The sequence below is a fragment of the Pinus tabuliformis genome, chromosome J (assembly GCF_031772625.1).
Source record: "Pinus tabuliformis cultivar Carrire ecotype Pingquan chromosome J, CPIR1, whole genome shotgun sequence".
In the NCBI taxonomy this organism is placed as follows: Eukaryota; Viridiplantae; Streptophyta; class Pinopsida; order Pinales; family Pinaceae; genus Pinus; species Pinus tabuliformis.
The window spans coordinates 262,009,916-262,037,067 of NC_142295.1; the positions used below are offsets into that span (position 1 = coordinate 262,009,916).

The 27,152-nt window shown below is 36.2% G+C and overlaps 1 protein-coding gene across 6 annotated transcripts in view; it reads right to left on the reverse strand.

Annotated features, from left to right (window-relative positions):
* Nucleotides 1-27,152, reverse strand: part of LOC149226774 (alpha,alpha-trehalose-phosphate synthase [UDP-forming] 1-like) — a 281,795-nt gene that overhangs the window by 89,486 nt on the left and 165,157 nt on the right. For all 6 annotated transcript variants that reach the window (XM_089377600.1, XM_089377598.1, XM_089377596.1 and 3 more), the window contains exons 9-10: nucleotides 15,175-15,362; nucleotides 10,529-10,646 (exon numbers count right to left, since the gene is read on the reverse strand). In XM_089377600.1, coding sequence (XP_089233726.1) covers nucleotides 10,529-10,646; nucleotides 15,175-15,362 — 306 coding nt within the window. The remainder of the gene's footprint in view (nucleotides 1-10,528; nucleotides 10,647-15,174; nucleotides 15,363-27,152) is intronic.

Sequence of the window (27,152 nt, forward strand, 5' to 3'; positions counted from 1 at the left end):
CAATAGCCCAAACGTTAAACAACACAGTCCACAGCTCATACCTCCAAAAACGATACCTCAATTCAACGTACTGGCAGCAACGTACTTAATGGCAGAGGGCGCAGAGAGCATATGCAGCGCTGGTGCGCCAGGGAGCAGAGGCAGCAGAGGAGTTACGCTATTTCTGGAACCTGGGGACCTGGGCTCTGATACCATGTCAGGCCAGGCTAGCTCAGAAATTAATGAGCGCAAAACAACTGAGTGATATTATTCATTCAACTATTTATACAAATACAAAAACGGATCAGTTCATCTTCTAGATGACTGTCCGGCTTCACCTCATCCGTTTCGGATTAGGTGTCAACACTTGATTTATTGTAAAGAGAATTGGAGTCCTCATAAAACCTATTAAAAAAATTATTTATTTTGCTATGGTTCATTTGTGTTATGTTCGTAAGTGATCTTAACTGGCATAAAAATAACAATTGTAAAAGAAATATTGATTCACCACCCCTAACTTCTAAGTATTTCCAACAGATCGAAGAGAAAAACAAAGAAATTGCAAGCCTGTTTTGGTTAAAGTTTGTCACACGTGCGAGGAATGGTTAGGGCATACACATATTGCGGAGAAGCCAAATTGCAGAACTTCAAGAGTCTGAGTTAAGGCAAGGAACTTATATATACTTCATGCCAAGTTAACATAGAGATCCTCTCTAGTTAAGTGAAGAAATAAAGGACATAATTTACCCTAAATCTATCAGTCAAGGAGGCTAAAAAGTTCAGATCTGTGTTGGAGGAGTGAAGAATAAACATTGAAGAATAAATTGCAGCTGAATCATCAAAGGATTAAATTTGACTTGATGTTGACTTGGTCTTGGAGAGGTTGTTGAGTCAAGGGTCTTGGTCTTGGTATTCGTCAATTGAAATCTCTATAAGAATAAGAATTCGTTTGGGTTTTCCTCTCAAGTTGGAGAGATTTTGGCCCTCGCTGATTTCCTACATTTTGTGTTTCTTGACTCTTTATTGTTTATGCTTTGATAGTTGTTTGATGAAGAAGAACACTATAATAATCTAATGAAAGAGAAGATCCTAATCTAAAGAAGTAAAAAGCATTCACAAGCAGTTATCATTATAGAGAAATCATCTAATCACTATGCCCTATATTTGTCAACATGGTATCAGAGCTAAGGTGACAAAGTCAAGCAACGGCATCTTATCAAGGGACACTCAAGGATCAAATCTCGAGAACGACATCAAAGAAAATCTAAGAAGATCATCTTGGAGTCAAGATCTACAAAGAAGTATCAAAACCATAGATCGAAGAAGAAGTCTACACCAGCAGAAGTCTTGGGATCCTCAAGTCATCATCAAAAGACAAATCTCCCTCTCATTGAAGTAAGGATCTCACCCTCGAAGAAGATCATCCAAGAAGCATCAAGACATAATCGAGAAGTCATCATTGATCATCATCAACAAGGACAACACCATCAAAGGATCTAAAGTGAACTCCCTCTTTGTAGGATCAAGGACCATTCTTGACAACTATATTATCATGAAATTCAAGGAGGCAGCAAGTGGAGGAAGCATCTTCACAAGGAAAACAACAAATTGGTTGGGGCTTCAAACTATCTTGCATGCAAGAAGAGGACAGATCTGAATCTCACTGAAAATGAGGTTATGAATCATGTCAAAGGATCTATCACCAAACCAACGAAAGAAGATGCTCAAGCACTTGCAAAGTTTATGAAAGGGGAAGTGAGGACTCAAAGGATTCTCATAGAATCCATCAAGGATCCTCTCAATTCCATATTTATCTAAACTCGACACCTCAACAGAAATATATGACAAATTGGTAGAGTTGCTTTCTGTAAGCACTGCAAGAGAAGCAACTAGAATGTCTTCAATAATAAAGATCTTCAAGCTGCCATCTCCTTCACCTTAGCTTCGATACCATGTTGGAAAATCAAGGTAATTGTAGATTAGAGTTGATTTTCCTTACTTGATAATTGCTTGTGATATTATGTTAACTTATTTTCTTCTTATTATGTTCTTTTCATCAAACAATTACCAAAACCATGAAGATCACAAGAAAATATAATGAACACAAGATATAGGCTCCAAGCCACGGCAAAACCCCTCGGAGGGGAAAACCCATAAAGAACTTCTTCTTTTCTTATAGAATCAACTCAAATGAGAAATCGAAGACCCAAACCTTAAGACCAAGACCCCCTCCAAGCACCAAGTTAGCCCTACAAAGTCACTTTCAAACAAGTCAAAGGTTAACCAAATCAACGAAGGTCAAACCACCTTCAATCTACTCCAAATCATAGTTTTGCCCTCTACCTCAGGTCTGAAATTTGGACCTGCAACTTCGGCCCCCAACAGATCGCAGAAACCATAGTTTTCTTGCACATGTGAGCAGAAATGAGTGCAAAAATCAAATTTTCGGTTTCCTAGTCTTTCTTCTCCTTAACCTTTGTTCCTTTTTCTTCTTGCTTCTTTTTGTAGATTGAAGCTGAGATAATCGTTTTCAAGTGAGTCAAAGTCTCTTCTATATATATGCTTCTCATGAGGTTGAGTTAGGCCTCTTCTAGGCCGACTTCCTCTGGCAAGGCCGACTTGGTCTTGGAGGTCAACTTTGACATTCTAGACACAAAAATAATGCTTCTTTCTTGTTACAAATTTCTCAAATGGGTCTTATATATATGATAAAGACTTTCTTGACTAGTGACAAATAGTTTCTTGTCTTGAAAAACCCTAGAAGCATAAAATGTATGCCTGACCTAATTGACCAATTAAATGGAGCATGACACCCATGCTAGAAAAGCAATATTTTTCTCTCTTCTTTTGCTTGTTACATAAGATATACATAATGTCATGAGTATAATGATAATTATGAAGACCGAAACTAGTTACATTTTCCAACAAAAATTAATGCATTAATTGTAATCATTGAAAACCATAATTATATTTATATTCTAAAAGTCGGTACCAATGTAATGAACAGTTGATGGGGACAGCAACTAGGGGTGACATTGGGTGAATGATGAGTTAGCATTTAGAACAACGAACATGACAACTTGACAAATAAGGTTACATGGTATTCGATACATGTGGAAATGAACTAAAAGTGCCCAGTATAATGTCTTCTTAATGGAAAATCTCTTCCTTGATGGTTATTTGTTTGGTAACGCCCTAGCCTAAACCATCATGGTTGAGAGCTCTTAATAGCGTGTTCTGGAAACTATTTGACCTAGATTCAACAACACATATCTCTTATGTAATGTCATGATGATTACAAATGGGCAATGTTGTCGCCCAAATTGTACACTAGATTGCAACAACACTCAAGACAGGGGTTGTCACTCTGATCCTTGTCCTCTCCGTTTAAGTTGTCTCACCAAGTTGTCTCCTATACCACTTGTCGGGAACCAACAATTAAAGGAGACACAATTGAATGGCCTAGCAACTTGGTGAAAATTAAAGGCAAGTATAATTATTAGGCACCACTTGATTAGATTTAGTGAAATTATCAATTAGATACTAGTGCTTTAGGAGTCAATTTACTTGCACAATATGAATTAAAATTCCAAGCTAACGAATGAACAATTGTTGCAGGATGCAAACCTATCCTATATGAAGTGCAAGACCTAGATGTAAGTGAAATGCAGGATCTTGGTAAATTTTAATCAAATGCTCTATCTAGATGAGTCCTTACTCTAAACTGTTTTGAAGTTAGTCTCGAATGTAGGTTGTAGAGAGAAGCCCACAAGGAGGCGGCTATGGCCTCATTAATGATATCTCCTGTAAGGTTCTAAAAACCCAAGAGCCTTCATTCCTAGAAGGGATTGTCCGCAAAGGAACTGCACGATCACTTGTGTTAACCACAAATGAGGGTCTAAAATTCGCAAGTTGGGTGAGAAAGGTGGTCCTATCTTCTTACAACCAAGTTTATGCTTGGAGGTATATTTTAAATGTGCACTTTTAGTCCTAGAATGAAATGCAAGATGTGAGTGAATGCCTTAAAAGATATTATTAACCCAAATAATTTCCTCAAATAAGATTTATTTGATTTCCAAACACTTACTATGATGCACAATTAGCAAGAGGAAATTGAGATTACAATGTCACGAAAGAGAGTGAGAAATATCCTTTACAAGCAACACACTTCAAGTTACTAATGCTCTTCAATGATATTCAATGTCAATAAACAATACTAATATCATTCATTAGCAAATCCCATGATTGAACCAATAGCAAGAGTTATTATGAGCATAATGGCAAGATTTACTTAAACTTGATATGTCAATTAGGAAAAAAAGAGACTATAATGACATTCACCACAATGATTAGGCAAGATTCTTATTTATGCCGATTAGATTTACTTCGTGCAATAAAGAAACTAATGCTTATTTTGAGAGCCAATTAGAGCACACATATCTTGAAATGACATTGCTAATGGTGATCTTCAAGAACAAAGGAGACCAATGGAATGCAAGATTAATGTTATCATGAACTTTACAATGATGCAAGGAGAACAAGATCAAGACATTCAAGGAGTCCTTTTAACAGTTCAAAGATGAACAAGATTTCACAAAAGCAAGCACTTTAACACTTTACCATAAGGTTCCCAAGACTTAGAAATGAGTTCTGTTCAATGTTGGGCCCTTGAAATATGTTTTCTTACCACTGTTATTTTATATATCAGACCTTTATATGCTCAGATCAGACAGAAAATTCATATCAGCCTTTAGAAAACACTTAAGAGTGTCAACAATAGAAAAGCATAAATGTTTATTTAGCTTATGCAATGCCTTACATGTGCCTTACAGTGATTATGGATGATTATATTTAGATATTATATCACTGTTAAGAGCCACCTTCAGATCTGATTATCAAAACAGAGGAAAAGAGAGGACAAGAAGCAAACCCTTAGGCCTAGAGGCCTAGATGATTATATTTAGATATTATATCACTGTTAAGAGCCACTTTCAGATCTGATTATCAAAACAGAGAGGAAAAGAGAGGACAAGAAACAAACCTTTAGGCCTAGAGGCCTAGTTGAATGGCTAGAGGGACTTCCAATGTGTACTAGAGCTTCTTCAAGCACCTGCAACACAAATTATTAGCTTGAAAAATGATGGATCAGCCCTCTTATGACAGTGATTAGGGATTCTAAGGCTAATTGATAAGCTAGTAAAACTTCAAGCCACTTGAATCCTTCTTCAAGCCAATGATAAGTCTGCGAAACAAATTGTTAGCATGAAATACAATAGATTGATGGAAAAAATGATAAGCAAATCAATTCAAAAAACCTTGTCAAACTTACCATAAGCCTGCAAACACAAAGATTAGTGCCAAAATCAAATGCCAAAGCTTAAAAAATGAGCCCTCTAAGAACTGTGGCCTGGGGTTATAAGCCCATAAAGGACTGTGGCTGCCAAGAAAAGGCCTCAAAGGCCTGTGGCTAGGAGGAAAAACCCTCAAAAGGGCTTCTGCTAGGGAAACAAGCCCTGAAAGGGCTGCGGCTAAGGGGAAACAGGCCCTAAGGGGCTACAGCTGCAAGGAAAAGGCCTCAAAAGGCCTGTGGCTGCCAAGAAAAGCCCTCAAAGGGTTGCGGCTAGGAGAAATAGGGCCTCTAAGGCCTGCGGCCAGCCTCCAAGAGGCTAAAATCACACACGGAACCCCTACAATCACAAGATTAGCCCAGAAAATGATGAAAGTGACCTCTAGAAACCCTCCAAGGGCTGCGGCCTATCTTCTTTGACTGAATGTTGAGCAAATGATGCTTGGAATGGCTAGATCTAGCCATTCCAAGCATCATTTGCTCAACACTAGCCCTCAAAACCTTGGATCAGGCCCTCACACTTGGACGTATTGCTTCTTTGGGTTGGATGGCTTCTTTAGAGGCATAGAAACCCCTGAAACCCTAGCCATTTAAGCTAGGTGAGGCTAGGGCTCTCCAAAATTTGATTTCTGCTTCAAAACCTTGAGTTGTCACCTACACAAATGAAAAATAGAAAGCCCAAATGCCCAATATATACAAAAAATTCAAATAAAACCCCAATACTATACAAAATAGAAATAATGGGTTAGTATTAAAATACAAGGGTTAGAGGAAAAATGTATTTACAATTATTTACAATATTTACAAAAATAAAATTGCTCTTATTAGCATATAAATCTTTGTAGCACAAGTAAATAAATGAGAGAATTTGAATAAATTTTAAATTTTGGCAAAACCCTCCTACATCAAATATTCGTTAGATCAAGACTTGAAGCCAAACGAAGTGTTATCCCCTCATAGTCTGTGAATTTCGGGTTTCTAGGGGTTGGAGCGACCTGTAGCTCAAATGCACTTCAAAAAATAGATTATTAGATCAAGAGGAATTCGACTCACACAACGGATCTATGAACCTGGAGATACCTACCAAATCCCCTAGACCCAGAGTGCTTACTCTAGCCCAACACCTAAAGCAAGATACCTGTGCTAATAGATGTTCCTACTACTGGAAATTGAAATAATAATCATGCAATGTAATAGCTCAAAGCATAGAAAGATAAATCATCCAACACATACCACAAATCAGCAAATGAGAGACACCACGAATTGAACCCCAAAGTCTTATGCTTATATTACAAAATCCAACAGAGCCTTGCTCAGTACAAAGATAATTTTGATCTAGTTAGATCATTCATTGTTACAATGAGGAGCTCAAAGGCTTCCTTATATAGAAAAATAAGAGAGAAAACCCCTCCAAGTGGAAATAACGGCTAGTTGGGTTGATCCTCGTCAAAATAATCTCATCCATCGATCTTCTTTTGAAATAACTCGATCTCCTCTGTCGATTGAATTTTATTCTTTTTATTTTGAGGAAAAATTCGAATTTCTCTTAAAACCCCTTTTTTCCTAGTCCAAAAAATAATATTTTGGACTTTTATCCTCAAAAAATTCAATTTGACTTGACCACCAAGGTCCAAAGGGTCAATTTCTCTTAAAAAATGATTTTTTCCTTGGTGGAGGACCCTTAAAATTTAATTCCTTTTGGACCCACGAATTTTTTATCATTTTCCACTTGGAGAGAATTTAATTTCTCTCAAATTAATTTTTTGACTCAAATTTAATTAATTTTCTGGCTAATTATTTTCTTTTATTTTTGCCAGAAAAAATTAATTAAAAGACTCAAGAGGGGAATAAATATTTTTCCACCCTCTAAGTGGATCTAAAAAATAATTTAGCCATGGTGTCTAAATATGAGTAACCATGCACTAAACTATTCCTAGACACTTTTACATCAAAATATTACAACATCAACCCATAGAAGGGGAAATACACATTTGACATAGACCCTTGAGACTCAACCAAATTCTACGACAAGACATATGATCTAGTATGAAAAATACATAGACAAGATAAACACTAGGACTCACCTAAGACCTCATAAATGAGTTCCACCCTAGCTTTGGGGTATATCTGGGAGAAAAACTTTGCCAATTATCCATGTTTACAAACACACATAATTTGGGGAGGTTAAAAAACTCCCTAGGATGAAACCCTTTGAGAAGAATCATAGGCTTACCTAGGTGTTATTACATGGCTTAATAGTCATACTAGAATCATTTACAATAAATTTGCAAAATTTGGGATTACAATGATGAAATTGAAGCTGAATGATGACAATGATCTTGAAAAAAAATTGTCCACTGCTTTGTACTTTGCTTCTTGGAATTGTTGACATGTACATGGTCAACAGGAAACTCTAGTTTGTCAATTTATGCTCTCTATTATTTCCTCTTACCCTCAGTGATACCACCACCAAATGGGTGATTATGATAGGTCAAACCCAATACAATTTATGTTTGGTTCCTAATTCCTCAACGTATTTGAAATCTTTATGTATCACCACCTATGTTGCATTGGTTTTGAGACAAGGAGCATCCCCCAAATAGCTAGAGTGCACCTACAAATTTTTCAAGCGGTGACAAGTTGGGGACGATAATTTAGAAATTTAAAAATTAGAATTCACAACAAACTAGTTGCTTCATGCTTGGAAGCTTAACAAGCTATACTATATAGTCTTATGCACACCCTTACCCTTGCCAATTCTGAAAAAGCCTGAGCAAATTGAAAATGGTCAAGTGGCATTCCATTATTGGCCGCTAGACATGAGCAAAATGCAGTTTAGCTTCAGGAAACTTAAGTGTAATTGTTTGCAATTTGCAATAAGGTCCAGGAAGAGTCTATGAGACAGAGATCTATCTCTATAGCAGCTTTTCTTCCTCATATTTCTTGTCAGTGATGAATATGTTAAAACATAAAAGGCATTCCTTCTTAACAGGCTTTCCATATTTTAACAGCTGTGTTGAAAACCACAATAAAACACTTTGGTTCTGTAAAGAGATTAGGTTCATATTTCAGATTAAGAAAGTGCAAACATTCGGTAATCGATCCAAGTCAATACTATCTAATTGTTTTCACAATGTTTGCGATAGATGGTGGAAGAATTAGACTTGAATGACTCATAGAAACCTATGTATAACATGCAAAAAATGAGATGACCCAAAAAATGAGAAAAACAAGAACAATAACTGCAAGGATCAGCCCTTTGGAATGTTGCATTTCCTTTCGTCTTGACACGGAAGCTTTGCCTATCATAATGCCATTGCTGAAAATACAATATTTCAATCACCATAAACCCAAATTGAAACCCATCATACAAAACCCATGCTTTGGGTTGCAGCTTACACAACAGATTTATATTAAGTGCAATACAATAGTAGTGGATGGGAAAATTTATCATAGTACTCAATCATCAATGTCCATGATTGTCAAAACTGAATATATATGCCAGAACATCCCCAAAATCTGTTTGAAACATTCCCAAGTCCCCAATGAAGTCTCCAACAATTTGGGGATGTTTCCTAAGGACCCATAAGTCCACAAAATGTGGGAACAACAGTACACAGAATTTTTTAAAGGGAGAATTGGGGTGTGATGTGGAGAGCAGGGGTAAGGATCCCATGCAACATAGATCAGCACCATTCAATAGCAGCTAATGACAGTAGAGCTCACGATATCATGGCTCCGACAGCAGGCATTGTTTACTTGTATACTTCCTTCTTGAATTCCTCATGAGTTTTGGTCAGAGGATAACCTCTGCAAACTTTTTCCTTGGCTTTTTCTGTTGCATTTTTTTCTACTACACCAATCTGACACTGGAAGGATTTGGTTCTGATTATTTTTTCTATGGTTCTGTAATTGTCCTACATTTATAGCCTATGTATTATTTTGTTGATTGGCATCAATATATGGTCAAAGACCTGGAATAATTGAAACTCTCAGATAAAGCATAAAATTTGGTTTCAGCACAAGTCTAGAAGTGCTCGTAAAAGAGCTATGATTCCAATGTAATCAATAATAATTCATTTCAAAAATGTCCAAGAATAGAGAGTTGAAATCTATAGAAAGTTGAAATCCATATAAGATAAATAATATATAGTTTGATAACTAAATAAGTGAGACGAAGAGATGATATTATTACAATGTAATAATATAAATATATGCATTAACTAACCATGAAAAGGAAGAATGTGTCTCTAACTTATTCATTGTTATTATGATTATAATCATATCTTATATTTATTGCATATTCTTTATTATTATTGTTATATCTTATATTTATTACATATTAATTAGTATTATTATGTAATGTTTATTTATGTATTTTATATTCACTCCACTTTATGCCAATTACCAATTCTTTTTCCACCTTTGCCACCTTGAATAGTAAGGGAAAAGTAATTACCAACAACAAAACTAGTAGAATTTCAAAGAATCTCCATGCTCCTAAGGTCTCCATAACAATGCCTCTCTTCGTGGATAACCAATTAGCATATATTGCTTATATTAAGGACTCCCTTGACTTCTAATGTGCTTGTATCTTTCGATTGTCCAATTGACCTATTTAAATCATTGATAAACATTGATACAAGTAGATCTTATTAGAAAACTACACACGAAAAGGAACTTGAGTGCTGTGTTGCCCTCTAATTCAGATAAAATAAACAAAATTTCCAATCCAGTATCTAATTTTACCATGAAAAACAAATTAGTCAGTAAAATTGAGCAGAATCTGGTTAACAGAAGAATTGTGTTGAGGATTTATGTAAATCTTCTCTGAGACTTTTACTGATCACGGTATGCATTATTTTGTAAAACAAGTATGATTCAAGCAGCACATGATTTAGTTAGAAATCACAGTATCAGTATGACTGTTAGTTGTTCAGTGCCATCCTGGTTAAATTCGGATCAGTGAATCACTGTTATGACCAAAACACACAATTGCTGTCTTTTCTTTGTTCGAACTTAGGGCATATACGTTGAGAACACATATGTTTATTCCCAAACAGTTATAACACTAGGATACCACCTTTACTTCTAGAAAAACAACAAATTATAATCTAAAACTTTTATGACAAGTGAGAGAAACCCATAAAAAACGTGCTTGATGAGAACTATATTTTATAGAGGCATGAATATGAATATTACCAATATAAGCAGTCGATTATTTGATTGTTCATACTTTTCAACAGCCTTGTCAACTGGAAGTTGAGGAGGTATATGACGAGTCCTTAGCTGAGCTTCCAGGATTGTATCATTCAATTCACTACAAGTCAAGGACTAGAGTTACTTATATGAATCATATACTTTCAAATGCCAACAAGGCACTAAAATCAAGCACCTAAACTGTAATTCAAATAAAGGAGCAGAAGTTCTTACAGATTCATTTTACTAGCATTCCATTAATGAATATTAAAAAATGTGCCATGTACATAAACCAAATCAGTAAAATTGATTCTCTGGTGTGTTCTTCGGCAATTTTTTATGACAAAAGTGTTACAAGCAGTTTGGTAAATACACCCATCAATAATTGTCATCTTTTGAATACATTCATAAAAATGAGGATATACATAGAATGAATTACAAACAAAAGAACAAAATCTGTGGAGTCAATCTAACAACCAATTATCTCTTCTCCTTTGTATCATATCACAATATGAACTTAAATGAGTGAGCAAGTACATATGTAGAATAGACAATAAGCATCTTCTTTCCCCATAATTGAAAATCTATAAAAGCAGATCTCATTTCATTAGAAAAAGGTGGATTCACAAGGGATAAAGAGCCCCAAAAGAGATACGTGGATGCACATAAACTATATATTCTTTTCAAAATTTAGAAATGTACAGTCAGCATTCTCTATTGTCGTCTTGGCTCTCCCTCTTTGTTTATATGTCTCCTCCTTTGCCCCTTGCATGCCATTTTGCATGTTCACATCTTTTTGTATGTGCCTTTCTTTTGATCTCTATATTCAATCGTATGCTCACATCAGAGAAAGAGCTCACTGGAAAATAAAGTGAAATGCATTGCATCTCTCCACACCACCAAAAACAACAGATTCAAAAGTAGCATGCTGATCACAACATTTTACATGATAAGATGAAGATTTAAAGAGGCCAGGATACAAGTAGATCTACTTTTGGCACATTTGGTTTTGAGAAAAGAATAAATGATTTGGTTGTATGGTTGAAGTTGTATATCGTTGCATAACTAATGTATGTATTTGGATAATAAAATCAAGGATTCTTTCCATTAGGCTCTACCAAAAATGTCATTGGAAGTTAATCCAACTTCATCCCAAGGATTAGTTTTATGAATTAGCTAGTGCATCAAATGATCATATTATTTTGTAGTACCAGCGTTTGTGGAAACCACTATAATGCCTGACTTGGATGAAAAATAGGGAACAGTTTCAATGCTTGTTGAATTATTGAGACAAAGCTTTCACATAGAAGACAAACAACCAGGACTTATTTCATGGGAAGAAAGTACGGGATGAGTAAAAGCTGGCTAGATGTTCTCAAGATGATGGCAATGGCATTGGGAAAGGATGCACAAAAAATAAGGATGAAAAAAAGCATGCAGCAACAACAAATCGCACCCCTTGAAATCACAAAAAAGTTAGGTATTTCATGGGAAGAAACTAGGGGATGAGTAAAAGCGGGCTACATGTTCTCAAGACAATGGCAATGATGTTGGGAAAGGAAGCACAAAAGAGAAGGAAGCAAAAAAAGCATGCAGCAATAAAAAATGGCACTCCTTGAAATCACAAAAATGTTAGGAGTATTACTCAATAAACTACATTTCTTTCTACCATAATACTGAAACACATGCACTTCAGCACATATCAGAATCATACTGTCATCCAACTATTGATTCAACTATAGCAAACAATATACACTTGGGAGCTTTATATATGTAGATGATGAATAACGTACATGATTTGAGCATTATGATTTACTGTAGGACAACTAATGTGTCACCTGAGCTGTAAAACAACACCACCAACCACCAAACCTATTGATTTACATTCTATATCTGAGCCCATGAGAAGAATTTTACATAAATGCATTATCATTGTATTCACATAATTCATTGTATTCACATTGATTTTTCTTCCTTTCCATCCATATACTCCCAAACTGTGGCTTTTCATGTCCCAATACTTCATGATTCCGCAAAGTTTCTTTCCTGGGCCAAGATAGATGATGATTTTTCCATACCATGTGGTTCCAGAAATGAAAATATCTTCTGAAGCAGGGTTGCGGGGAAGCGGCTCCGCGCCCCCCTCCCCCCTTCAAACCCGCTCTCGGAGCACACTCCCTTCAAGAGCGACTAGGGAGCGACCCCGGGAACGATATTTTTTCTCCTTAGCCTTTTTTGCAAAAAAAATTTGCAGTAACATTCCAAATGCAATTTTTTTCAAAGAAACAAATAATTTTTGAGTGGGGCAGCCTAATGATCAAGCCTATGGCCCTAGTATTGATAAGTAAAATTGACATTCTCCTTAACTAAGTTGCAGGAAACGCAGGGGGAGGGTCCGTTTCTGTACGGAAACGAAACGGAAACGCATTTCCGCGTACCGTACGGCCTGGAAACGCGTTTCCGGCCGTACGGTCACGTTTCCCGAAATGGAAACGCGTTTCCATGGGCGTTTCCCCGTTTCCTCCAAAAAATCACTTGTTTTTTAATTTTTTTTTTTTTTTTTCTAATTAGTTTGTAAATTTTTTTAGGGTTTCTAAGCTGTTCTAGAAACCATTTCTAAAGTTTCTAAGTTGTTTAAGTAAATGTATCATTAATGCTTTATGATTGCACATATGTATATTAATAATTTTTAAATGTTTTTAATATATATATATATATATATTATTATATATATTCGCGTTTCCCCGTTTCCAAAATTTGGGGAGGTCGCGTTTCGTTTCGCTTCCGCGTTTCGTTTCGCTTCCCCGTTTCCCCGTTTCGTGCAACTTAGCTCCTTAATCTTCATTTTCATCTTTTTACTTAAATTTTTAACATTACCATGAAATGACTTAGGATGTTTGAGAGTGGTTCCAACCTCATTGGATTTCATATGGAGAAAGTAGAATTTTAGATCTCATTCAAAATCCAGCAGACTTATCAGTTTTTCAAGATTTCGGGATTGGGGTGATTGCAATGTTTACATTGGATTTTGTCATGTATTAGGGTATGGAACTCGTATTTAATCAAAAGCACCAATCCCTCTATGTACCTTGATGTTAGTGACATTGGTTGTCAAACTCCTCTATCATGACCCTACTAAAAATGTACCCATCACTCAAACAAAATCTTGACTTGACATGCTATGTTTTTTCTATCTTATATTAATGCTTAGAGGGTGATAATAATGACAAAAATCCTGATTTTCCAACAAGACTCAAAAATTAGACGTTTCTCATGGCATTTAGCATTAGCAATAGATAATAGATTTACTTGTCTTTTCTAGTTTCTAGTAGTTTTTATAACTGTTGACTCTTTCATATTTATTATGATATTTTTTGTAAACAATATACGACAATTTAAGTTTGAGGTTTGAAGTTGGCAATTATAACTCATTGGTAATGAATTGTGAATATGATGCTTCGTGAAAGTTGGAAGTTCCTTCATTTCATTTCGTTTTATAACATTTCATTTCATGTTAGATATTCTTCGTTGTAATGGTTACACTTAGCTTACAAGAACAACTTTGGTGATCAATGATGATAAATGTTATATATTGAATTTTGAAAGCTTGAAACTTTAAGATTGATGAATCATGAGATTCAATATATTGTATGTTACTAACTTGTAGACATGGTTGATGAAGATTATAACTTCTAGATGATTGATGTTATATGGTTCAATATATGTTTTTATGTTTTTTATATCTAATTCATCATTATACATGTTTTTTATATCTAATTCATCATTATGCATGTTTTTGTTGACATATATGCATCAAAATATAAAAGATATATATATTATATAAAAAATCACTCCCACTCCCGCTCACAAGTAACCTTGTTCTGAAGGAAGCTTCCATGGAAGATGAAACATAAAGTTTACATGCAGATGCATGGATTTTCTGCTTAAATACAGGAAAATGGGAGTCTTAAAAATGGAAAGAGACAACAATATATTATGGATTGAGAATAGCCACACAAAGATAATATTTGCAACGGAGAGACTTCTATATAATTATATCGACTAATCCAGTATAATTGAAAAATCAACATAACAAATTGTTTGGTAATCAAATAATGCCTCTCAAATATACTTCAAGATATGCTTAGTGCCTGCCAAAATACAAGGACTGAGAAACAGAAAAGCTGCAGAAACGCTTAGTAACTTAACCAAACTGAAAATGGACAAGGGGTCAGGAGAAAGAACACCTATATTTGATATAAGCAGGATCATTACAAATGATTCAAAAATTCATAAAGAGATTTACGGCAAGATCAGCTAAGAAACCCTGAAGCAAGTCTTGAAAATGACAAAACTGAACTACAGTAAGTACAGGTCCAAGCATCATTTTGTTCTGAAGCATGATAAAAACAAACTTTTGACAAATTGTACAGATCAGACACAGCGTGCTAGAACCCAACATGACAATGAAGAAAGAATACTGTAATCATTAACTTTAAAATGTCATCATGTATAGTCATTATTTCCCTGCTCAATGTGCAACTCCATGCAAGAGAAACTATTATTGAAGAAGCAAGCCAGTATTTACTAACAGAACTGCAACACACTATTCAGCAAACACAAATTCTCGAAAAATGCATATTATTTACCTAACAAATGTTTCAGCCCAGACCTGGGCAGTGTGAGTGGTAACATGCTCAAAGTTGTGCCTGTGCCTTTCCTCTCTCTCTTCTACTGGCATATTCATGGCAATGCCAATGGCAACTGCAACCTCAGAAATATTCCAAGGGTTTACAAGTATGGCTCCAGCTCCAAGAGACTGTGCAGCCCCAGCAAACTGTACAGTAAAATATTACAATTCAGAGCCTTCCATCCATAAAAATAGGACAATTATCATTAGGGAATGCTAGAAGTAATGACCTCTAATATCATATGAAAAAAGTGCAAGAACACATTAAGCAAGCAAACCAAAGGCTGTCAACTCGCACAGGCTCTAAATATTTCTCCAAGGACCTAAAGTTAATAAGAACCTGAAGTCTTATCTTACAAGACTAGAAAGAAATCTCTGATAGACCCCAAATCAGCTGACATGCTTTCAGAAGAAATGTCTCAATATTTTAAGTTCTCCTTGCATCTACTTGGTTGCTACATGACGTGTCACTAGTTTTATTTGGTACAAACGACCAGTAGTGACACTCTAAACATTTTCAAAGTCACTGCATAGTCATGACTCATTATAAATGTCAAAATTCCATAGAATATTGCATCTGTGCAGTGTGCATGTACACAAAATGGCAATACAGACTACTATTGCAAACTAAATAAGTATTTGAAAATATTAAAATAACAACAAAATAGATGTTGACAATTAAATGTCAAATGATAAAAATAAAGAGCCAAAAGAACATAGGCATTCGGTGCAGCTGCACACCAAGTGAACTGAAGCTGCAAAACCCAATGTTTGGAGGAAGAGTTTGTTGAAATTTGGGCAGCTATGGGACAAATTTCCCATGAGAAACCCTACTGCCCCAAGGAGAACCCAAGGACCCAAAGGAAAGCCTATCTTGCCCCAAAGAGGATTTATTTTGGTCAAAAAAAGGAAATTTCTATGGGATAAAAGAGAAATGTTATAATTAATTTGATTCTTTGGAAAATATTTTTAATAATGAAGAAATTGAATTTGGGATTTCCCTCCAAAATTCTAGTCAACCTCTCAAATTTTCGAAGTCGATCTCCCAATCGGAGGACCTCATTTGCACAAAAAGGGACCCATCAATTAGTATAAATAAGCCCCCATTGAAGATCATTAGGGATATATCTAATGGTGTAATATCATAAGCTACATCTGAACATGCAGCTCACATCTTCGCTGAAGCTCACTATTATCTCTGAGTGGCTCATCTTTTATCTCTATCACACGAGTTGATTTCTCTACAGATCACATTCTACAAGCCCGCATTACATTTATTTTTTTTCGTGGCTCAGAGGAAAATCACACAACTTCTTAAGGCATGTATCATACAGCATTGGTTCGGATCAAGTCTCCTCTGGATCGCATACCTCTCTATGACATGCAAATTATATCACAGTGGCTCGTATCCTCATTTTGAGGCTTGCACTCTTCACTCTATGATTTGCACTATATTACAGTGGCATTATACGCAAAGGCATCTCTCATTTACATACACAGTGGTATTGATGGAATCTCTTATATATCTATAGTGTCTTTGCTCATATATATACACATTGAGGCATCGCTTATATATATGCACGGTGGTACCACATCTCACGCTTCTTGTAGATCGCATTGGGCCTTTCGATGCTCCAAAAGTTCACATATATATATACTCTTTGTGTGGCAATGCATTATATTCTAGAGGCCTTGCTTGACTCTAAATCGCATTTCCCTGTAGATCAATTATTATGACTCTACTCTGTCGCAATTCTTTGTATCTCGATACATGATTTATGTAACTCAATTTATATGGTTTGATTCAATTCTTTGTGGCCCGACACATAATCTTTGTGGTATCAAATAGAGTGGCAACGTGGCTCAAATACACAGTGGCACCTATGGCATCGCTCATATATATTCATTGGCTCTCGTGCTTCTTTGTGGTTTGTATTCATATCTTTGTGATTCGTTGTGTTACATATGTTGGCTATGATTCTCATGAAAGGATGATTGTAAGTCAGAGGTACTTGTTTCTTGATATACGACAGTGAACTTTGAATGGTTGTGAACGGAAGCAACCTTTCCTTTGATCTTTATGACAATACCTTAATATATGCTAGTAAATTAGTTGCTTGATGGTTGGCAATAACCCTAGATGATAGTGAAATATATGATGACCTTGCTATTATTATGACAGTGACCTTGCTATTATGATGACTATGACCATGCTCCATGATGTCAGTGACCTTAATATATGATGATGACAGGGACCATGCTCTTATGATGACAGTGGCCTTATGATACATAACAATAATGATGACACTTGTCAGATAGCGAAGACTCCTATTGATAACACCTATTGCAGTGACATAGCTAATGTTGCATGAGACGGTGATATGATAGCAGCGCTCTTGGAGTTGTTTGATTATCAGAGGTCATATTGTTTAGTTCACAAATGAAGTTGTACACTAACTTGGGTTGGCTCTAGGTATTGAGAAATCCTTTAGGGAAACACAAGTAGGGTTTTTATTATGTTGATTTCTATTTCTTTGACGTTTTCTTGTGAAATTTCTTATTAGTTCTTCTTTCCAATTATTAAGTTCTTATCATCAAGACAAATGCCAAACAATTAAGATCGCAAACACAAAAAAGAACACAAGATGTAGACACTCGGCCAGGGCAAAACCCAGAAATTCTTCTTCTCTTCTTTAGGATCAAATCATATGAGACAACCTTGACCTTTGACCAAGACAAAGACTTTACCTCCATCCATCAAGCTAGCCTTCAAAAATTTTCCTTCAAGACAATGCAGAATCAAATAGGTCTTTGGTCCATCAAACCATCCATCAAACTAATCAATTAGGGCTTTCGGTCCTTCTGCAATTCGAACTGCAATCTTAATCTTGTACCTTTGTACTGCAATGCTTCAATCCTTTCACACGTGTGACAGACATTAGGCTTCCTCGTTCTTTGTTGGGCTTTCCTTCACTTCTAGCTATGAGATAGGCTCATATTTATGATATTTGTGCTTCCTCCCTTCTTCTAGTTGTTGCAGATCCAAGTGATGCCAAATGAATCGAGTAGCACCTCTTATTTATAGTGGTTCTATCTTCATTAGTGAGGCTAACTTGATGTGTTTGATGTGCTTGAGGCCGACTTGATGGAGGAGAGGTTTATATGACCAAAAGAATTATTTTTTTTTTACTTCAGAAGCCCAATAAGGGTCTATTACATCAGGACTTTGACTTTGACTCATGACTCAACCCTAGAAGCCTTCAATGGAGGCTTCATTGAAGGCTTGACCTAGAAACAAAAATAAAATAAGTATGAAACACACGCTCATAAATTATTTTTCTTTTACAATAAATTTTCTTTTTCTTTCTTTTAACAAATACATGACTCAAGTACAATTATGAAGACTAACACTAGTTACATTTCTCAACATTCCCTCTTAACTAGGGAGGTATTCATAATTGTTCAATCGGTACAAGGTTGACCTCAATTTGATCTAAGAAGAATACAACAGCATATGCAATGCTTGGGATACCCTCACTGCCAAGGTATCCTCCCAACAGGGACTAAGCTGTCATCTAGGCATTTGCCACTATAGGTACCATCGGAATACAGCCCTGGTATCCATCTAACAAGATACCATCGAGGCCTCCATGCCCTAACACCAACCCTTACAAGGATCCAGATATCAACACTAAACAAGAGCTACGACTGATACCCTTCATCTGGGATCTAGACATCAACAGAGATTTGAATACTAACCAAGCCATGATGTCCTCCCAAGTACCATCATACAAGCAGTTTTATGGTACTTCATCTCTCCCTTTCAACCAAATAAGTATGCCAACTTTTCAGGAAGAGATCAACATATCCACCAATCTGAGCATGCTCATAAAAACTAACTTCTTGTGGGAAGAGATTTCGTCAACACATCAACTACTTGTTCATCTGTTGGTACGTACTGTAGCTTCATAGCCCCAATCAGTATTCAACCTTCCAATGTATATGATCTTGTATGCTAGCACAATCTTCGGGGTCTTCAACTATTCTAATGTTGCTTAGGTCATCACAATCTCCAAACATATTTTCATGAAATCTTTTTTCTTCAACTTCTTTAGCAACACCAAACTCAGCCTCAACACTTTTCAAAATATTCAATTCGTGTTCACAACTTCATCAATCACGAACACAACTTTATTAATCACAAATAACCATCTGTAGTGCCTTTGCCTATCTCTAATCTTCATTCTTTCTTCGTCGTCTTCATTATAGCTGCCACAACATATCCTCTTCCTGAACTGGGGAGATATACACTTTCTTTATCCAAGCTTCTTAACAAGTACTTTCTTTCGCATCATCGGAGAACTTCATCCTTTCAGAACATCATTCTTTGTATCCTCACTTGGCAACAAGGTCATCAACAATGTATATTTTAATGTTATCAATTCCCTCTTTCCATCATGTTCAACATCATTATTAAGTTATCATCAAATAAGAGGTAGGTAAGCATCTTCAATATTTTGAAGACTATGTGCATGCAAATCTTCAACAACAAGTACAACCAAGCACAAATATAGTGCATGAAGTCAACTTTATTAATATAGGGTTAGCATGTCATCACAAGGGGAGCATAATAAATTAGACCCTAGATATCAAAACCTAAATCTAGTTAGGTTTACAATTAGCAAGGGTTACACCTTTCATGCCCTAGACCAACACAATTAATTTTGTTAGGGTTTTTGTAACAAACCCTAGATTTCTTCATCAAGACTAAAGCCTTAGATATTAACAACTAATTCAAACATAGTGAAAGCATTATTACATCTAGGGTTTCATTGCCTTAGAAACTTATATCAATCTCTACTAGGGGATTTGTGGTAAACCCTAGATACAAACATAAAAACTTCAAAGTTAGATATTCAACAATTTTAACCAAGCTTGGGTTTCAATCATTTGGAAGCACATAAACCTAGGGTTGTATTCCTAGGATCTTTCACTAACTATTACAAGTGTTTTTCCATAAACCCTAATTCAACAAAATCTAAAAATCTAAGGTTTCTTCATATATCCTAGACATCAATAACAAACCCTAAAAGGCTAGGGTTTTATATTACCAAAACCCTAAAAAAAGGTGTAGGATTTCATCATGTGTTCTAAGCATTATCAACAAACCCTAAGTAGACTAGGGTTTCATCATTAAAATCAACATACCCTAAGCTTCAAAAGGCTAGGGTTTTACAATGATACCTAAAGGTTAGCATTTTGCTAAAGTGAACAAAAGATAGAGTATTACAAGGGTTTATTTAATCTAAGGATTAATCACCCTAAACAAGAATCTTTATGATTCAAAATCCTAGACATGAGAGAGTTAGTAATACAAAGCATATTTCCAGATTATCGTACCTTTTAATGAAGAAGATTAGCTACAAATGTTGTACTTTCATACATAACTTGAGTTGCTTCTTTTACAGACCTTGTAGGGTTTCCTTATTGAAGTGTTCCCTTTGAATCTAGCCACAATCTTTCCTTTCAGAATATACTTGCAATATTCATTGACAAGCACAGCCAAAATATACAACTACAATAGCATGATGATTATCTAAGGTTTCCATTACCTTTTAGAGAATGGATTCCTACAAAATCATTCAATTCCATTCTTGCAAAGGTTTGCCATGTTTCTTACAAATCCTAGACAATATGAGATAAGGTTTCTAAGAGGGAAAAAGTGAATGAGGTGAGACTTTCATTCACTTAACAAACCCTAGTCATTAACCCTACAATCATACAAGCAACTAACCTAACATTTCATGCTAGACTCTTAACAAATGAACATTCTATACATATCTCAAGATTACATACCTTTGGCTTTCATGATTGAAGGATTGGTGTTCCATAGAGCTTGTTGTTTTTTCTAGCAAACTGAAAACATATTGTTAGATGACTAAAACATAAAGAGTAATGTTAGTACTTACTTGTGTCAGATTTGAACTCCAAGCTAGACTATAGTAGAAGCTTTCAGGGTGCTAAATCAACTCTTTTAACTGTTATAGAATGCTTCCTTCTTCGAAGTCTTCCTTTGATAGACTATACACCATTATAGTAGATTGCTCAAGATAGGCCTAAAATGCTTTACATAGCAAAGATAGGCTTCTTTGTCACTTATAGGTTTCGACCTCCATATTTATGTATGCACAAGTCTCTCAGATACTCCATTCATTGGTTTATGGAGCTATACCCTTCCCTAAATGTACAAAGGTCTCTTTTTAGTGATGACTATAGCTTCTAATCAAGCTGTCTAATGCCTTTATAAAACTTAGTTATTAGTTTTTTCAACAAGTGAACTTTTTGCTAGTCCTTAATATATAATTTGGTCACCTCTGCAACTACAAAACCTTTGTAACTTGAGGTAAATTCATACCCTTAATTATATGCTCAGAACTTTTTCATTTTCCCTTAAAGATCTTGGACTTGACTAGGCTTAAAGCCTAACTATCCGAACCTCCAAAAACGTTATTCAACTCCTTTCATTGTTGTGGCTATTAAGTTCAGGTTTGTAGTCTTAATTACCCAAGTCTGTGACCTAATTGCATAAATATAGTCTTATAATCATACCCAGAAAAGTGCTCTTTTTCAATTCGGTATTCTTCCTAAGAACTCGGCCTCGAGGACTAATACAAATAATTTTTTTCCTTCACATACTTGTGATCTTCAAGTTGCCATCTTGCTTTTTTCCTTAGCTCTGATACCATGTTGGGAAATCCTTTAGAGCAGCATAGTTAGAGTTTTTATTATGTTGATTTCTCTTTCTTTGACATTTTCTTATGAAGTTTCTTATTAGTTCTTCTTTCCAATTTTTGAGTTCTTACCATGGAGACAAATGCCAAACAATGAAGCTCACAAACACAAAAAAGAACACAAAATGTAGGCACTTAGCCAGGGCAAAAACCCCTCTTCTAGGGTAAAACCCAGAAATTCTTCTTCTCTTCTCTAGGATCAAATCAAATGAGACAACCCTGACCTTTGACTAAGACAAAGACCTTACCTCCATCCATCAAGAATTGTCCTTCAAGACAATGCAGAGAATCAATAGGTCGTTGGTCCATCAAACTAATCAATTAGGGCTTTCGGTCCTTCTGCAATTCAACCTACAATCATAATCTTGTACCTTTGTCCTGCAGTGCTTCAATCCTTTCACACATGTGACAGAAATTAAGCTTCCTCCTTCTTTGTTGGGCTTTCCTTCACTTCCAGATATGAGATAGGCTCTTATTTATGATATTCGCACTTCATCCTTTCTTCTAGTTGTTGCAGATACAACTGATGCCAAATAGGTCGAGTAGTACCTCTTACTTATAGTGGTTGTAGCTTCATTAGTGAGGTCAACTTGATGTGTTTGATGTGATTGAGGCCGACTTGATGGAAGAAGGGTTTAAATGACCAAAATAATAATTCTTTCTTGACTTAAGAAGCCCCATAAGGGTCTATTACATCATGGCTTTGACTTTGACTGATGACTCAACCCTAGAAGCCTTCAATGGAGGCTTAAGCTAGAAACAAAAATAAAATGAGCATGAAACCCAAAATCATAAATAATTTTTCTTTCACAATAAATTTCCTTTTTCTTTCTTTTGACAAATATGTAACTCAAGTACAAATATGAAGACCAACACTAGTTACATTTCTCAACGCAAGGCCTGATGTGATTGTTGTATCTCATTCTTATCGTACTCTATATCTCAACTGAACATTTGAGGAAGATCTAATAGAAGACAAATCTGGTTGGGTTTTCTCCCTTGTGGGGTTTTCCCATGGTCTCTGACCTAAATGTTAGTGTCTCTATTGTGTATGCTTTTCTTGTGTTGCTCCTTACTGTTTCGCTGCATTGTTTATGTTATTTTTCTCTCTACATAGTTGCTAATGATGATATAATGTTAAAATTGCAATTATCTACAGCAGAGAACAATCTAGCCCTAAAAATTAACATGGTATCAGAGTTGGGTTGAAGAAAAGTCATCGAGATCACCCCCGTGAAGACACCTATGATGGAGTTTATGGTCAAGCAAAGTGAAAGGGAGACCTAAAAGAATGCTAGGGTTTGGAGGAAACCCTAGGGATGTCCTTTGTTCTTGCAAATAAGAGATAGGGTTTGGGAGAAACCCTACGAGTGGTCTTGATATGGAAAGGGCGTGGTATGATTCAGAATTTCTTTATATATGATCAATTTGGAACAGATTCAGAGAAACCCTAGGTGAGGGTATGATGATCGATAATTGAGCTTAGTTGTTAATGAAGGAAATTAAGGAAACAGGTGGTGTTCAAGATGGTGCATTTTGTCTAAAGACGACATTGTCAAATAGTTGATGGACCATGGTGACTCATGGAGGCAGGATCAAGAGGGAGTTGATAGCTTCCTAAAATCCTCATGAAAGATAAGTACTTTCAAGACTTCTGTCATTTTCTACTCTTATTCACATTTATCTTTTAGACATTTGTTTATTCTTCTTACATGAATATTTGAATACTTCTTTCACTAACTTCTTGGATGAGGTTGTAATTAACGAAAGCAGATCCCGAGGATCATCAGGATGTAGAATAGTGCAGGAAGAGTAAGTCCCAAGAGGGATCTGTTGCAGGAAGAGTGATCTCTAAAAGGGAGTTGGTGTAGGATAATGAAGAAGCCACTCTCATATCTAGAGAAGAAAGATAATCCTACCTCATCATCAGGTACACTTTCGTTATGTTTGCTTACTTTGTTATTATTGTTCTTGCTCTTGTTCTGAGGTCATCAGGTACATCAAAAGGGTTGGAAGGACCTAGTCCTCAATATCAATTTTGAGAAGGATGTAGAGCCATCCCATGATTAGAATAGGCAAGCAATCAGGCCTTGAAGGAAGAATCCCAATCCCTCAGGTTGATATCCATGATTGAAGAGGCTTCCCATCTAGAGAGAGTACATTGTCATGTAAAAATTAAAGGAGTTGTTCTGAGATAAGGAAATGTTGAAAGTTGTATGTCCTTCATACAAGGACCAGTCTTAATGACAAATATATTGTAGTGTTAGATGCTTCCGTGATACTAAAAAGTGATAAGGAATGAGCTCTCAGAAGGAGAGGGTTGTGATAAGATCCTAACACCTGTTGCCTGGCGCATTATTATTTGATGTATGTGAAGTAAGCTTCCTCCATGATATTTAAGGAAGAAGCGTACTTAGAGCCACTTCAGGGCTTTGAGACAGATAAGAAGAGACTCATGTTTTTAGATTGAAGTAAATCCCATATGGACTCAAACAAATCCCTTGGACCTAGCATGCCTAGATTAAAGGACATCTGATGCAGACTCCAACCTCTCTTCAAGGTTAAAGGTATTTCTTTGATATTTGATTTTATATATGCTAATCATTTATTTTGACAGGATCAGATCATCTCATCAGTATTAGAGGGAGTTGACTTTTGAGCCTCGAAAATCCACATATTAAGAAGTGTATCATTGAGATGATGAGTCAAAAGAAGTATATTGACTAAGATTTGGCATGTTGGACTACAAGTAGTTGAGAGAGACTCCTCTTCAGATATAGATTTGATGGATCCCATGATGAGCTAGCAATCAGATGAATACTTGCTTTGCATCATGTACTCAGAGCCAGATAGAGCCTAGAAATGTATATTGGGTTGTTGAGGTATCTACATGAAACTATTAATTATGAATTGAGACATATTGTCGAAAACTTGATGTATACACCGATGCTAACTAAGACTGAAAATGTTCTTGATAGGAAAAGCACATCTAAGTGTTGTTGTAGCTTGGCGTCTGCCATGATTTCCAGGATGAGTCAGAAATAGAAGTCTGTTGATTTGAGTACGGAAGAGGCAAAGCAAATTGTTGCTAGCATGACTAGCTGCGAGGCAGTGTGATTGAGAAAGCTCTTTGGAAAGTTGTTTGAGAATACGCCGAGCACAACTATGATATACTGCAATAAGAAGAGTGCAATCTGACTTTCAGAGAATCTCGTGTTCCATGACAAGTCCAAGCATATTGAGATCAGATATCACTATATTCGAGATATGGTGTAGAGAGGAGCAATAAGGCTCCAACGCATCTTTTGATGAGTAGATAACTATCATTCTTACCAAGCCTTTGCCGAAAGGGAAGTTCTTCGTCCTTAGAGAGCATCTTGGACTAGTGAATATGACCCTCCCAAGTAAGGGTCACGGCTGATCAAGGACACTGAGTTATGCTCTTCCCCCCTATTTGAGCTCAAAGGGAGAGGAATTGAGCCAGAGAGCTCCTAGGGTTGAGGGAACTCTGGACAATAAGATGTATGATCCTTGTCACTTATGGCAAGTTGGGTATCCTGCTATTATCCTTGTAGGGTGTATGTGATCCTTGTCATTTATGACAAGTTTGCTATCATCCCCTACCATCAAGTCTGGGACTTGACAGAGTATACCCCAGTATGCATCCTACCCACAAGTTGGGCTTGTTAGGATTGTCACCCATCTAGCCAATGGGTGAGGAGAGGCTTAGGTGTGTGTGACCCTTACCTCTAGTAAGTTGGGTATCCTCCCCAAGTTAGTGGATGCAGGTGTTCTACCACTTGATTCTTAAGGATCAAGGTGGGAAGATCAGCAGAGAATAGGATGTGTAATCCTTGTCACTTATGACAAGATGGATATCCTGCTTATTGTCATTTGATAATAGGATGAAGGTGATCCTTACCTCTCATGGTAAGTGGTTATCCTGCCTATTATCATTGGATATAGGGTGACAAATCTATCTCCCCTATGATGATTCTTCTTCTTTAGATTGAGACATCATTGTTCAGCTGATGATCAGAGGAAACAAGTTGAGACGAGATGTGATAAGATGGATGTTGTACCGATGTAGCTGAGATGGAGGTCATGGAACTTCACCTGGTGACTAGTAGGGTTTGGAGGATCGGGTTTGGAGGATCACCCCTACCATTGGTTGTGGATTATTCTGCTATGAGACATGAAACAACAAAGCTGTACATCCAAGATGAGTCTTATGATGAAGATGGAAATTCCTCCCTAGCTGAGAGGGAGTGTTGAAATTTTGGCAACTCTGGGACGAATTTCCCATGAAAAAACCTGTTGCCCCAAGGAGAACCCAAAGACCCAACAGAAAGCCCATCTTGCCCCAAAGAAGATTTATTTTGGTGAAAAGGAAAAATTTTGTTGGATAAAAGAAATGTTATTATTATTAATTTGATTATTTAGAAAATATTATAAATAATGAAGAAATTGAATTTGAGGTTTCCCTCCAAAATTCTACTTGACCTCTCAAATTTTCAACGTCAGTCTCTAAATCGGAGGACCTCATTAGCACCAAAAGGGACCCATCGATTAGTATAAATAAGCCTCCATTAAAGCTCACTAAGGATATCAAATGGTGTAAGATCATAAGCTGAATCTGAACATGCAGCTCGCATCTTCTTTGAAGCTCACTATTATCTCTAAGTGGCTCGTCTTTTATCTTTATGACACGCATTGATTTCTCTATGGATCGCATTCTACAAGCCTGCATTATATTTTTTTTCTATGGTTCGTTTTCTTTTTTGTGGCTCAGAGGTAACGCGCACAACTTCCTTAGGCACGTATCATACAACACAATTTCACATCAATTCTCCTATGTATCGCATATCTCTCTATGACATGCATAGTATATTACAGTGGATCGTATATTCATTTTGAGGCTTGCACACTTCGCTCTGTGGTTCGCACTATATTACGTTGGCATTATACATAGAGGCATGTCTCATATACATATACAGTGATACTGATGGAATCTATTATATATCTACAATGGCTTTGCTCATATATAAACACAGTGAGGCATCACTTATATATATGCAAATTCATACCACGTCTTACGCTTTCATGTAGCTCGCATTGGGTCTTTCTACGTTCCAGAAGTTCACAT